At 35.3% G+C, this 15,522-nt stretch overlaps 1 protein-coding gene across 5 annotated transcripts in view; it reads right to left on the reverse strand.

Annotated features, from left to right (window-relative positions):
* Positions 1 to 1,434: 1,434 nt before the first annotated feature.
* Positions 1,435 to 15,522, reverse strand: part of TENT5D (terminal nucleotidyltransferase 5D) — a 95,306-nt gene continuing 81,218 nt past the window's right edge. For 4 of the 5 annotated variants that reach the window (XM_072815417.1, XM_072815415.1, XM_072815414.1 and 1 more), the window contains one exon: positions 1,435 to 6,781. In XM_072815417.1, the coding sequence (XP_072671518.1) occupies positions 5,590 to 6,762 (1,173 nt within the window). In that variant the 5' untranslated portion in view covers positions 6,763 to 6,781 and the 3' untranslated portion in view covers positions 1,435 to 5,589. Of the gene's footprint in view, positions 6,782 to 11,248; positions 11,371 to 15,522 lie in introns of all 5 variants that reach the window. The other variant, XM_072815416.1, reaches the window with a different exon arrangement.

The following is a 15,522-nucleotide window of genomic DNA, read 5'->3' on the forward strand; positions in this document are numbered from 1 at the left end:
CTTCCACCACCCTTAGTTCGTTTCCCAGAGTTAGCAGTCTTTACGTTCTGTCTCCCTTTCTGATATTTCCCACACATTTCTTCCCCCTTCCAAGTTTTGCGCTGAGATGCTTTCCTACAGCTACCTTCCTGCAGTGGCTTTCCACCTCTCCCCCAGTATATCCACCCCATTCGTCTTCTCCACCCTCCTATCTTGTCAGAAGTAATCACTTTTCCCTCTTTAGTGTTCCAGCTATTCTCTCTGTATATCTTAGATTGATTTCATAGGTGTTTAGGATGTTTTAAGTTATCTACCTAAGTTTGGGGGAACCAGATGTATTGAGGACCCCTACTCTTGTGCCACCTTGCCTCCCTTTCCTGCTTTTTGAAGGCATTTAATCCTAAGTGTTCCAAAGCTATCCTACAAAAGTCCCCAAAACCATAAAGAAAATAATTTATGTAGAAATCCTTTTGTTCAATGAGGCCACATGTTGGCTTAAAGAAAATTTTTTCCAATCCTGTTTATTCAAATATCCAATAATATATGTTTGGGTTGAATAATTTTATTGGGGGGAAATGAACATTTGTAAAAACTTTTCAAACAGACATTTTAAATGTAAATGAATAACAAATACCAGTTTTTATGTAAAATAACATTTTATAAGTGCCTACCAAAAATATACTGGAATTCCTTTCTTAACTGATTTTACAAGTTAAAGGTATTACAATATTTTTATTATTTTTCCATTTGAGGTTGAAGCCATATTATATATAGAAAAGTTTTTCTTTTGTCTTTCTATAATAAAAATGAAGTTTCTGAATATGTTCAAACTTGTATCACTCTCTGCTATCATTTTCATGGAGACCAATCTCCAATACTCATTATCTCCAGGGGTGTACCGATGCTAAAAGAAGAATTCAATCTTTGGATTCTGGGTTCTCTAGTTGAGCTAATGGACCATGTGTGACTTGGTCACACTTTATTATAATGTAGACTACTCACTAGAATTTTGGAGAACAGTTCAAATTCTACCAGCAGTCTAGGATGAGTAACAAGTACATTTTCATAAATCATCACAAAACCACTTGAATTAGATTTAACAGGGTTATTCAATTTACCACTTTTAATTTGGAAACATAAAAGAAAACTTTGAAAAGAAGATACTCTCATGGCACTTCTGTTTTATGACACTTATGCATTTATAGGAGTTAATTTCTTGGCCCAGAAGCACTGAAAGATATATCTATATGGTGCTCTTTTTCTAGGATAGGGAGTTTGTTTTCCTGAGGGATCATAAAAAACACATATACAAAAAAATTTCAATAAATTATTTGTTGCTCTTTCAAAGGCTATATCTAAACAAAAAGGGGTTTCTGATGTTTGATACACTAATGCAATTCATGTAACACTACCTTTGACACAACAATTTTATAAGAAATAACTTCACATTTTGCCATATTAAAGAAAAACAAAACAAAAAGTATAATGTGTTGAGCTTAAAGATAATCTGTTACAAGTTTTTTTTTTTTTTTACAAACACCACAATTGGTTTTCACTCAAAACGACAAAATTCAAGGAAAACTGTTTCCTTAAGGAGGCACCTAAGAGCAATACATTGACATCTCAACAAATTAGTTCCTTCCAATTATACATGCTGAAAAGTGTTCAGAAAAGGGAACATTGGATCAACAATACAATTTCCAATACTTATTACATAAGTTTTAACATTGTAACATATAGAATATGACCACAAAAATAAGTGAAAACAAAGCATCATTAAATGTATTTTCTTTTACAATGGTAAAGCAAATGAATCCTAAAGCACTTTGAAATATTGGGTTTTAGGCCTTTCCAAGATGGTCTTCATAAGACTGCTTATCAAACTTCAAACTGTAGTCCCACAAATTTCCCAATCTTGTTTTAAAGTTAATTTTACAGGCCAATACTTTTCTTTAAAATCTTCTATAAATGGAAATGCCATATTCATAGATCAATATAATTTTGATAATCATTACAGACTTTAAAACTTTAAACGTTTTCTCAATTATAAATTTTAACTCCCTATATTTTCAAAGTTGGATGAATATTTCCAGATAATAGATCTGCTGAATAAAAAGAGTTATAATCATATCTTGGGCATTTTGCATATTGCAGCTGTATAAATGTCTAAAAATAAAATATGGCTAAAGACAAATTTTAAAAACTTCTAATTTGCATACATTTTAATAGAACGCTTCTAAAATGATATTGAAAAATGGAATTTGGGACTAGGTGTTTTCCCAATATTTTTGAGAAGTGCACAACTGTTCTAGCTCTGATATTTTGTCTTTAATAATTCCACTAGCTTTTTGGAGTTAGGGGCACGTGGGTGGCTCAGTTGGTTAAGTGTCTGCCTTCAGCTCAGGTCATAGTCGCAGGGACCTGGGATAAAGCCCCTTGTGGGGCTCCTGCTCAGCAATGAGTCAGCTTCTCCCTCTCCCTCTCTGCTCCTGCCCCAGTTATTGCACATACTCTCTCTCATACTCATTCACTCTCTCTCAAATAAATAAAATCTTTTTTAAAAAATAAATAACTAGTTAAACTTTGTCTTCAATTTTCTTTGACAAACTGGACCTCAGTCACTATGAGAAGAATACCTCTAAATTTAAAAGTTACAAATAGTCTAGAACTTTGATAATAATGTGAAGACATCTGTGAAATGCAGTAATATTTTGGTTTGAAAATATGTAGCTATAACTTACACCAACTGTGTCCCCATGATATGAATGCTAGTACTCTATAAAATGGTTTTCTTTTTCAGTTTTGGTTAGGTTTCTGAGAAGAAAATAAAATAATTCCCAAACTAAGACCCAGTCTTGAACTTGTATAAAATAAAAGAGGAAAAGACAACATAATTTCTCTCTTGCAATGAGATGACATATGCTCTAGAGTCAAATTTAACTAACCTCTATTAACACTTTTCGGCCAAGAAGCTAGCACATTTTTCATAGGAAAACTCTTCCATTTATTATCTCTAATGAACAGAATGAGATAATACTGTCTTTAAGACAACTACCCTAATCCTGGGGAGATACTCATATGCAAAGGATAAATATTTTTGTTTGAAAAATTGATAAATATTTTTGTTTGAAAAAGCAAAATTTTGGGATCCCTGGGTGGCGCAGTGGTTTGACGCCTGCCTTTGGCCCAGGGCGCGATCCTGGAGACCCGGGATCGAATCCCACGTCGGGCTCCCGGTGCATGGAGCCTGCTTCTCTCTGCCTGTGTCTCTGCCTCTCTTTCTCTCTCTGTGACTATCATAAATAAATAAAAATTAAAAAAAATATATTTAAAAAAAAGAAAAAGAAAAAGAAAAATTTTGCTTCTGTTGGAAGCAAAGGACAGCCTCACTTGGTGATGGTATCTATAGAAAGAAAACCATGAAAGATAAACCTATAGCCTTCTCTTAGTGATGGCATTTCCATTCAACAGGTTTGGATTATCTCCCTTGAAAAAACTATATGACAATTCTGAGCTTTTCTACTATAGTGAAAACACATATTTGAAATGTCAGGAGGAAGCTGGTAGCTTTCAGGCTACCAGTGGGACTTAAAGCTTTATGAGAACACCATAGACAATTTGCTTTTTAGGGGAAAAGGTGTTCCAATTCTCAACTGGACCAAAGGAAGCTAAGGGAGCACATGGGGGAGGTTTCCAAGCAGCTTCAGAATTCTGATATTCAGCATAAAATACTATGGAAATACTGAATCTTTACCTATTATTACTATAGTTCTTTTATTCCTAAATACTTCTCCTATATCTCTTTGGAATTGTTTTTTGGTACTGTTAATATGCATGTACTCCTTCAGTTTCATGTGTAAGCACTTATACTAACTTAAAACTAAAGATTGTACTTTACTGCAGAAAGATAAATAATTTTTTAGCCAATACATTCATTGTGTTAATATATTACTGAATTTTCTCCTTAATATATTATTTATAAATCCTTTATTTGTCCCAAGCAAGGAGGTGAATCCACATAATGTTTAAAAGCTTCAGAGTTGTATGCTTGATAAATATGTGCATGTATATATACGCATAAATTTATTTTAAATATAATTCTTTAAAAATATACTGATGGCTAGTGGTGTGGTGGTATAAAATATCTTGGAAATATTGGTTATTTGAAAATACTATATTTTATGTACTTTCTTTGTCCAGTATTGTAATGCAGAGAATAAAGATTAAGCACAGTTTATAAGTGACAAATTCTCAGAATATGCCTCTTGGATCATACGGTGATGAAAAAGTTCTGATTGTCAATGAAAACTGAGATGGTAATAAAAAATCAGAAGCAAGTTAAAATTATGATATTTTCTGATGGTCTTCTATATCCATTCAGAACAGTTCCCCTTCTATCATCTCAGTTAATATTGGTCATGAAATATTTTCTTCCCATAATGAAGAAAATATTTTAATTTCACTGGTAGATTTGCTAGCAGCATATTTGATGTAGTGAGTAAATATTCAGATAACTAATGAACATATGCAATTGCTGGATGAATTATATTATTATGCAAAAACTCATATAAGGAGGCATTTGAGTGGTAAGTTAGAAACTGATGTTCAGTAAGAGCAAAATGAAAAAAAAGTTTCATCTCGCAATAATGAAAATATTTTCACTTACTAACAATGAATGTCTCCAGATATATTTTAAGATTTTAGACAATAGGTCATAAAAATGGTAAATACAACGTATGGCTAAAAGAAACACTACCTATTTTTTGCTATTTGCCATTTAGATAGGAAATATTCACATTCCATTCAGAGTTGGTCATTTTCATTCTTTTCAACTTATTCAGGGGGAAAAATGAAGAAAACTATAAAACTGATGACAGTGTTGGTTTTAGAGCTGGATGCTATTATTCTTCAGATCAACAAATTAATTTATTTGATAGCTGACAAATAGCTAATGTGCAGTGTTTTCCAGAATCAGTTTTTTCAGTGTTCCTTCAAACCATTCTAGGATTTTGTGTCTAACCCAATTTAATTTGAAAACAATAAGTGCTTGTAAAGTCCAGAGTTTTAATCTCTTCTGAATCGTTGTCTTTGAAATTAGGCATTTTTGTTAAGTATTGAAAATTCATTGATGGTGATATTCACTACAAAAAAATGAAGTGAATGAAACAAAGGAGTTGGTTTAATAAAAAAATGTGGCACTTTACCTTTGGATTTTAATACATGAATCTGTTCTTTTATATTTTAATCAAAGATGTAGGCATCTGCAATGTATTTGTCAGAGTAAATATGAAAGTCTTACTTAAGATTGAGTGAGGTTTGAAAATCATTTTAAGTGATCCACAATATTTGAAAATTATTAGAGCTAATAAATAACACTTGAAAATCATATAAAGTAGCCAGTTCATGGATGATATTGTATTTACTATAATGGTGTAAGCTATAATTGATGGAAAATAGTTGGTAACTGCACAAAAATAAAAATAGATCTTATATTTTATGGATTTTGGAAACTTGCTTTATGAGGTGTTTAATTAAAGCAAAGTTTCTGGTGTGTGTGTGTGTGTGTGTGTGTGTGTGTGTGTGTTTGTGTGTGTGTGTGTGTGTGTGTGTTTAAACCATACCATTTGGCACATGAAAGTGCAGTGGGTGGTATGGCTGAAAGAAAATAGGTGGTGGTCCAGATGTCACATAATAAGTAGGGTGCCCTCCCTCAGCAGCAAAGTATGGAGCAGGCTGATAAAAGCAAGTTACATTATCTGTATTGGGTAGGATATTCTGTTCTCCAAGTACTTTTAAAGCCATAAGGGTGATCATATTGAGCGTCTGCCTTCTTTCATGTCCCATGAGACAAACAGTGCTTTCATTCACAACTCCACGCAAGGTCATAAGGTAGTCATACTTGCTCTTTTCTTCACCTATGAAATGGTTACGAAGGTATGATTCAATCTTCATTTGCTGTTCTGCTACATCAGGAAAATCAATAAAGAACCTAGAACACATATAACGTTCCAGTGTCTTGATTTCTGCTTCACAAGCTGGCTTAAAGTCACGAACCAGCAAGTTGCTGTACTTCAGAAGGCCACCACCTCTAATCTCTTCAGGTTTTCTAGTAGATATAAGCTTGAATTGCAAATGTGTCATTGCTTCCCGGAAGTCTCCATACATGCTTTCAGCTACCACAACAGGATAGGATTCTTTGGTTAGTTTAGCATTTTTGTCACTGTAGAATTCTAACATGGGATCCAAAACAATTTGAAAGGAATCAACGCTAAATTCAAATTGTCGTCTGAGTGAATTCACAAATTTTAGCTCTACATTCTTTCCAGTGTTGTTTGAAAGAGAAATGAGACTCCAACGATCGTGCTTATTGCAAACTTTGACCATCTTTTGCACATAAGCCTCTCTCATGGTTTTCAGGGTGATCTTTTCCTTTTTCACACCTTTTGGTAAAAAGTCAAGTAGACAACCAAGAACTGCATCCTTAACAACTTGAAATTCCTGATCACTTGGTAGTTCAACACCAAAAATAACATCTAGATCCTTATAGCTGATTCCATTGTGACTTGCAAGTATATAACTTGCTGTGGAACCATTCAATCGGGTATCTTTAACAATAATTCCTTGCTCTATTAATTGCTCTTTCACAACTTGAATGATATCTTTTGGTTTTACCTCCAATGTGGGGAAATTCCCCCTTCCATGAATTGGAATTACTTCATCTAATACTTGATCCAGTGTTATAAGTTGATCCCAAATGAGATTGCTAAATCTGATTTCAGACATTGTAAAGTCAGTAGAACAACTAAAAAGCAAGCAAAACATTAAAATCAGTGTTAAACCTAAAGCATGTAAAAAGTTAACAGACTTCTCTCAACATAAAGCTAATGTTAGAAAGTTAATTATCACTGTACCTAATTGTGTTTAAATATATTTTTTAGTTTTTATTTAAATTCCAGTTAGCATACAGTGTAATATTAGTTTCAGGTGTACAATATAGTGTACACTTTAATAGTGTACACTTTAATACAACAGCCAGTGTTCATCACAGCAAGTGCACTCCTTAATCCCCATCACCAATTTTATACATCTCCCTACCCACCTCCCCCCCTGGTAACCATCAGTTTGTTGTCTATAGTTAAGCAAGTGAAATAAAACCCATTATGATTCTGTCAGAATTTTTAGATCCATTGGTATATGCAAACAAACATTCTTAGGGAATTCTTATAGTTGCAATTACTTTTTATATAAAATGGTGGTCTTCTCAATCCCCTCCATGTAAATACTATAATGATTATATTTGGTACACATTTTTTCATGAAATTACCATAGCATATCATTGATATTATTTGTCATGAATTTAAAGCGAGGTCAAAGAGCATGTCTATGTGTGTTAGATCCAGCTGACTGAAGGTATAATGTTTAGAAGTATATAGCATCTTTAATACAAAAACTTTAGGGCAATAACCGCTGAGCCACTCAGGTGTCCCAGACTTAACTCATTTTGAATTGACTTTGACAGTCCATACCATATATATATATATATATATATATATATATATATAGTATGGTTTCATATATATTATTGCTCAAATTTTAAAGACTATTCATTAGGCTATGAATTCCCTGAATTTGAGGATAAGGATGGCACCTAATTTATGACCTCTTCTACTATGTGCCCATAACCTTATAAAAAATGTTGAAGGAAATAATATGTAGTCACTTTAAAATGAAAACTAAATGAGGCAACTCCATGTGTCTCCAAAATGAGAGTAAGAATATATAAAACCATAAGATTCCTGAGCTCTAAACACATTTTCTGCAGATGTACAATATGACATGCTCAGAAAATTTTACAGTTTGGAGGTGTTAAGAAATTAAAGTTATAAATACTATGAATTCAATTGTTAAATATATTATTAGGTACAATTACAGTTACTACATGGATCTTCAAATACTCTATTAAGCTGTCTAAGCAAATAAATCTAGGAAAACAAAGTGTTAGTTATGGATGTAGCTTTGGGTTTAGGCTTCCTATCTTGAATTCCAGAAATAAAAAATACCTGAAATTTAAGGCAGATTTGCATAGAGTATTCATATTTTGCCTATATAAGGAGTTATTGGAAAAAATCTCAATATTTAGAATTTTGTGTTATAGAAATAGAGCAAATATCATTATATTTGACATATATAGAATCAACTTTTTTTCTTTTCTTGATTTACTTATTTGCTTGTTTGTTTATTTAATTCCAGTATAACTAGGGGGTACCGGGTGGCTCAGTGGTTGAGCATCTGCCTTTGGCTCAGGTAGTGATCCTAAGGTCCTGGGATCAAGTCCTGCATTGGGCTCCCTGTGGGAAGCCTGCTTATCCCTTTGCCTATGTCTCTGCCTTTCTCTCTGTGTCTCTCATGAATAAATAAATAAAATCTAAAAAAAAATAATTCCAGTATAACTAACATACAGTGTTAGTTTCAGGCACACAATATAGTGATTCAACTATTCTATACATTACTCAGCATCATAAGTGTACTCTTAATCCCCTTAGCTATTTCACCCATCCCTCTCATCCACTTCCCCTCAGGTAACCATCAGTTTGTTCTCTGTATTTTAGAGTGTGTATTTTTTCTTTTTTTCTTTGTTCATTTGTTTCTTATATTCCACTCGTATCTTGGACCTACTTGTTTTTTTTATTCATTCTTATTTTTTAAGACTTTATTTATTTACTCATGAGAGACACGGAGTGAGAGAGGCAGAGACATAGGCAGAGGGAGAGGCAGGCTCCATGCAGGGAGCCTGATGTGGGACTTGATTCCAGGACCCCAGTATCATGCCCTGAGCCAAAGGCAGACACTCAACCGCTGAGCCAGCCACCCAGGCATCCCAGACTTACTCATTTTGAATTGACTTCGACAGTCCAAGCATTTTTGCAAAAGGCCAATTAAGCAATGGCAAATCTATGTCAGTGGAATGATAACACTAAACCTATTCTGTTTCTGCATATGAAATCTCCATATATGTGAATTAAAGAAAACTTATTTTTATTAATTATGGGATAATCTGTCTCACATAAGGTATTCTTTGTTTCATTTTAAACCACTTTAATTACTAATGTTCAGAAAGTTTTATTGGCCGTGTCAATATCCACATCAATTACTTAAAAATGATTAAGTTGAATTGACTATACACCAGGCTGCTGGATTTTAGTTATTCACATATCAAGTGAAATGGTCTGTATATTGACATTAAGATATTGGAAAAAATAAAATGTTACACAAAGAATATAATATATAGCAAGAACTGGCATGCCAATTTCCTAATTTCTCTTCCTGGAATTATCACTGAATTGTTTTAAGCTAACAAACTTTGTTTTTCTCAAATTCTCAATCTAGAACATAACATTGGCTGGTTTCATGTAAAGGCCTAAACAAGATTAATAATTTGCTATTATTTTAGAAATATCACATGTAAACTATACAACTTTGATTGATATAGAAAAAGTTCCCAGGGATGCCTGGATGGCTCAGTGGTTGAGCATCTGCCTTTGGCTCAGGACATGATCCCAGGTCTGGGGATTGAGTCTCACATCGGGCTCCCTGCAGGGAGCCTGCTTCTCCCTCTGTCTATGTCTCTACCTCTCCCTCTGTGTCTGTCATGAACAAATAAAATCTTTAAAAAATAAAGTTCCCACATTTCTTTTTAATATGTAAAATTTTTTTTGCCAGCAGAAGTTTTTCCTTTCCTTATGGCAGATTTCCTTTTTCAATATTAGTTAAAAGTTTAAAATTCACTGGTCAAACACCAGGCCTACAATCCCCCTGTAAAGCTATACCTTTAATCACCAATGATCTGATAATAAAGATAATTTACATTGGTATACTGACATTATTAAAATTACCACATTCTTTCTCATACAAAAGTTTCCAGGATATTTATGTGCAAATAAAACCTCAAAGACATAACTTATCTAATTGTCAATATGTAGGAGTCCTTGATCAAAATGGTGTCCTTTAAATCAAGATATAGGAGGTTTTACTTTATATCTTAAATCTACTCATAGATATAAAAGGAGGAAGGGAAGGGTCAGAATTTTATTTCTCAGACAGAATCATACTGTGATCTTGCAAAGACAAGAAAAGGTCGTCCAAATTTTAACTTCACTATACACTAGAGAAGTGGTGTAGGAAAACTGATCATCATTAAGTAACTATTTAGCTGCTGCTTGATCACCTATGTTAATGATACCCAAACTTCTGTTTTTCAGAATTATCTAGAGAACTTAAAAGATACACATATTGAATATCCATCAATGCTCACCTCTATTAACATGGATAATTAAGATCTGAGAGCAATATTATACTTCTTTGGAAAGTCTACTATTTTCACATAATGCACAATATCAATATAATGTTGTAACTATAGGTTTCATATATGACATTAAAATGATAAGACTTATCTTCATGTGTGGGTTATTGCTCAGCAGTTAACAGTCATACTTCATATAGAAGAGTCAAATACTTATATATCAATAACAAAAACATTAAAAAACTTGGAAATTTTAATTTGAAAGAGCACAGCGAAATATAAACTTTGGATGACTACCATATAAACGATGGGAAAACACCAACAAAATCATTCACATTGCTTACGTTTGTCTTGGCACAATACAGTTCTTAGTTACTGAAAGTGAGTTTATTGAACATGAAATATAAAGCTATATTTTTCACGGACTAAAAGCTCAAATTCAAGGCAGAAATCTTTCACTATTGTGTAACATAAACCCAGACAGAAGTACAAAATCTGAAATTCCTAATTATTTTTCTCAAAGTATGGAAATCAACAGTAGGTCACTATTTTGCAGAGCATATAAATCTTATTCTGACTCTCTGATTTCTCCCAAAATAGTCATCTTTAAAGCTATCACTTTTTCTTTTTTTTATTTTTTATTTTATTTTATTTTGCTATCACTTTTTCTATCTAGCTTAACCAATATTAGTATGCCCATATTGTACCCAACTGTAGTAAACACAGAAAGTAGTTTCCATTATTCAACTGGTTATATTCACTGGAATTCAAGGCAAGATGAATGAGTTGGCAAGACTTCACAAAGAACTGAAAATAGACACCTGCATAATAAAGTATAAGAGTTCTCCCTATCACCATTCTATGGTCCTTCTGACTATAGGAAGAAAAGGAAAGCTTAGCCACTATTTTCATATTTATATTAATACTAGAATAATATTTTCAAAGAATTATAAAAGGCTTAAGACTTACATTGGAAGGATTACTTCAAGAATGCAACACAGTTGAATTAATATGATGATTTAGTGGATCCTTTAATAAGGATAGTAATTTTCATTTTATCACTGAATAAAATAATGAAACTTCCAGGAAAACTACAGGAAGAAAAAAATGCAACAATAGAGTTCTTCGATAAATGTTATATGCAAGCAATCCGGTGATCCCTTTTCAGTAGTCCTACAAGTTACATACACAGAGACACAGATACACAGAGAGATAAAGAGACAGAAAGTCTGACAGAAGAAATTATTTTAGCATACATAAGAATTACATTGACGGCCTGTAAACACACATATTCCTGAGTCATGCCTTCAGAGTTTCTTATCCAGATCAGAGGTAAGGCCTAAATATTTGCATTTTTACTAACTTCCCAGGTGATGTTGATGCTGCTCATCAGGAAACCACACTTTAAGAATCACTAATTTATAGAAAACTGAGAAAGAAGAGTAATCCCAATAGCAGTACATAGTCTCTCATAATTTGGCTAGTTCTATTTAATTTCAAGCATTACTTTGAATAATCTAGCTAATTCTAATAAAAGTAAATGTTCTTTTAGAATATAGGCTTTTTAAAATTTTAACAGTTACATATTATTTTCTCAACTAAATATTTAATAGAAAGTGTTTACAAACTTTGTATCAGGATTCTAAAATACAGGGACAGCTGGATGGCTCAGCGGTTGAGCTTCTGCCTTTGGCTCAGGGTGTGATCCTGGAGTCCCAGGATCGAGTCCCACATCAAGCTTTCAGCATGGAGCCTGCTTCTCCCTCTGCCTATGTCTCTGCCTCTCTCTCTGTGTGTGTGTCTCTCATGAAAAATAAATAAAATATTGTAAAAAAGGATTCTAAAATACAAGTCTAATAGTACCACTATCATAAATGATTGCATACAGAATTGGATTTCTCTGCTTTAGACACTGTCACTACATATATACATATATACCTACATATAGATAAACAGATTTTTTTTTCAAAACTTCAACATTAAATCAGGCCCTGGGCTGAAGGCAGTGCTAAACTGCTGAGCCAGCCGGACTGCCCAAACAGATTTTGATTATAATGTATTTTACTAGTTAAACGAACTGTTATATATTATTTCTCTATTGGAAAGAAGTATTGGATATTTTATCTGGTATACTGCTTTTGTTTCTAAGAGGAAATACTACCATCTGTGAGAAATGGTAAGAAGTGACAATCCAGTAATTTATTAAGCTATATTTTATTCACAACCAACCGTTATCTTTTAAAAAAATACAGATACCCATTTCAGAAAAAAATAGTATTTTGGTATATCAAGAAGAAAATATTATGGTTGCCAATTAATATTACTTTGATGTTTCCATGCTATATTCGGCAACACAGTGGAATACCTTGGATGACATTAATAGTATAATGCACTAAATAGAAAATAAAAAGAAAACAGTATCTATGAACAAAAAGTGTTAGTCATCTCTTAGAAAATTCTTGCACAGTTTTCACCCTGCTAAAAATAAAGAATGAAATATTACATTATCCTAAGAGAAAACTCCTACTGATATTTGAAATCACTTAAATCTGAAAGAATAGTTAATAATATATTGATTGGGACGCCTATGTACCCATAGTCAGGCCAGGATTGGGAAAAAAAAACCCTCACCCCATCATGGTCACTGCTTTGTGTCTGGTTCAGGGATGAAAAATGTAAAACATCTACTGTTTTGTGATTTTGCATTTCAATATTAAAGTTGTAATGTCAATCAAATAGTTGGTTAATCAAACTACACTTTATTTATTTTTTAAATATTTTATTTACTTATTCATGAGACACAGAGAGACAGAGAGAAAGAGAGAGAGGCAGGCGGAGACACAGGCAGAGAGAGAAGCAGGCTCCATGCAGGGAGCGTGACGTAGGACTCAATCCCGGGTCTCCAGGATCACACCCTGGGCTGAAGGCGACGCTAAACCACTGAGCCACCTGAGCTGCCCTCAAACTATAATTTAAAATTTACTGGGGGGAGGAGGGGCAAGATGGCAGAAGAGTAGGGACCCCCAATCACCTGTCCCCACCAAATTACCTAGATAACCATCAAATCATCCTGAAAATCTACGAATTCGGCCTGAGATTTAAAGAGACAACAGCTGGAATGCTACAATGAGAAGAGTTCGCACTTCTATCAAGGTAGGAAGACAGGGGAAAAAAGAATTAAAGAAACAAAAGGCATCCAAGGGGGAGGCGCCCCATGAGGAGCTGGGCTAAGGCCAGGGCGCGTGCCCCCAGGACAGGAGAGCTCTGTCCCAGAGAAGCAGGAGCATCACCAATCTTCCGGGGCAGAAAGGCACTCGCAGGGAGTTAGAGCAGGACCCCAGGAAGGACAGGGATGCCCTCAGGCTCCCTGGGACACTAACAGACACCTGCGCCCCAGGGAGAGTGTGCCAAACTTCCTAAAGGGCTGCAGCCCGCGCTCGCATTAACCTGAGAGCAGCACTGAAGGGCTCCGGTGGCGGGTCTGCGTGGAGGCGGAGGGGGCTGTGCGCCCCGGGAGCAGCTCGGAGGGGCTCCAGCGGCGGCTCCTCAGAGAGGGGGCTGCGCGGCCGGGAGCGCGAATCCAACAGCACAGGCCCGGGAGCACAGTGCAGGGACACAGCCCAGGATCCGGCCTCACCCCAGGACAGGCAGAGGCCAGGAGGGCCCAGGAGAGCAAGGACGCTCCTGCCCGGATCTGGGCAGATCAAGGGCCCCGCCCTCAGAGCATCCAGGCCCTTGCAGACCAAGAGCTCCTTAGTTACTGCAGGAGCTGAATCCAGGGCTCCAAAGCTGGCCGCCACCACTGTGATTGTTTCTCCTGGGGCCTCATGGGGTAAAAATCCCCCACTGAGCCCTGAACCAGGTAGGGGGAAGAGCAGCTCCCCCAAGTGCTACCACCTGAAAATCAGCACAACAAGCCCCTTCCCCAGAAGACCAACTAGACGGACAAGTTTCAGGGGAAGTCAAGGGACTTAAAGTAGACAGAATCAGAAGATACTCCCCCGTGTTTTTTCTTTTTCTTTCTTTCTTTCTTTCTTTCTTTCTTTCTTTCTTTCTTTCTTTCTTTCTTTCTTTCTTTCTTTCTTTCTTTCTTTTCTTTCTTTCTTTCTTTTTCTTTCTTTCTTTCTTCTTTCTTTCTTTCTTTCTTTCTTTCTTTCTTTCTTTCTTTCTTTCTTTTTTTTTTACTTTTTGACTTCTGTTTGCTTCCCCCACCCTTTTTTCCTTTCTTTTTCTTTCTCTTTTTTCTTTTTTTATTCCTTTTTCCTTTTTTTCTCTTTTCTTTCCTTCTTTCTCTCCTCTCTTTTTCACCTTTTCCCAGTACAACTTATTTTTATCCACTCTGCACTGAGCAAAATGAAACGAAGGAAAAATTCACCTCAAAAGAAAGAATCAGAAACAGTCCTCTCTCCCACAGTTACAAAATCTGGATTACGGGATCCCTGGGTGGCGCAGCGGTTTGGCGCCTGCCTTTGGCCCAGGGCGCGATCCTGGAGACCCAGGATCGAGTCCCACATCAGGCTCCCGGTGCATGGAGCCTGCTTCTCCCTCTGCCTATGTCTCTGCCTCTCTCTCTCTCTCTGTGACTATCATAAATAAATAAAAATTAAAAAAAAAAAAAAAAAAAACCAAAATCTGGATTACAATTCAATGTCAGAAAGCCAATTCAGAAGCACTATTATACAGCTACTGGTGGCTCTAGAAAAATCATAAAGGACTCAAGAGACTTCATGACTGCAGAATTTAGATCTAATCAGACAGAAATTAAAAATCAATTGAATGAGATGCAATCCAAACTAGAAGTCCTAACGACAAGGGTTAACGAGGTGGAAGAACGATTGAGTGACATAGAAGACAAATTGATGGCAAAGAGGGAAACTGAGGAAAAAAGAGACAAACAATTAAAAGACCATGAAGATAGATTAAGGGAAATAAACGACAGCCTGAGGAAGAAAAACTTACGTTTAATTGGTGTTCCCGAGGGCGCCGAAAGGGCCAGAGGGCCAGAATATGTATTTGAACAAATTCTAGCTGAAAACGTTCCTAATCTGGGAAGGGAAACAGGCATTCAGATCCAGGAAATAGAGAGATACCCCCCTAAAATCAATAAAACTGTTCAACACCTCGACATTTAATAGTGAAGCTTGCAAATTCCAAAGATAAAGAGAAGATCCTTAAAGCAGCAAGAGACAAGAAATCCCTGACTTTTATGGGGAGGAGTATTAGGGAAACAGCAGACCTCTCCA

The sequence above is a fragment of the Canis lupus genome, chromosome X (assembly GCF_048164855.1).
Source record: "Canis lupus baileyi chromosome X, mCanLup2.hap1, whole genome shotgun sequence".
Classification (NCBI taxonomy): Eukaryota; Metazoa; Chordata; class Mammalia; order Carnivora; family Canidae; genus Canis; species Canis lupus.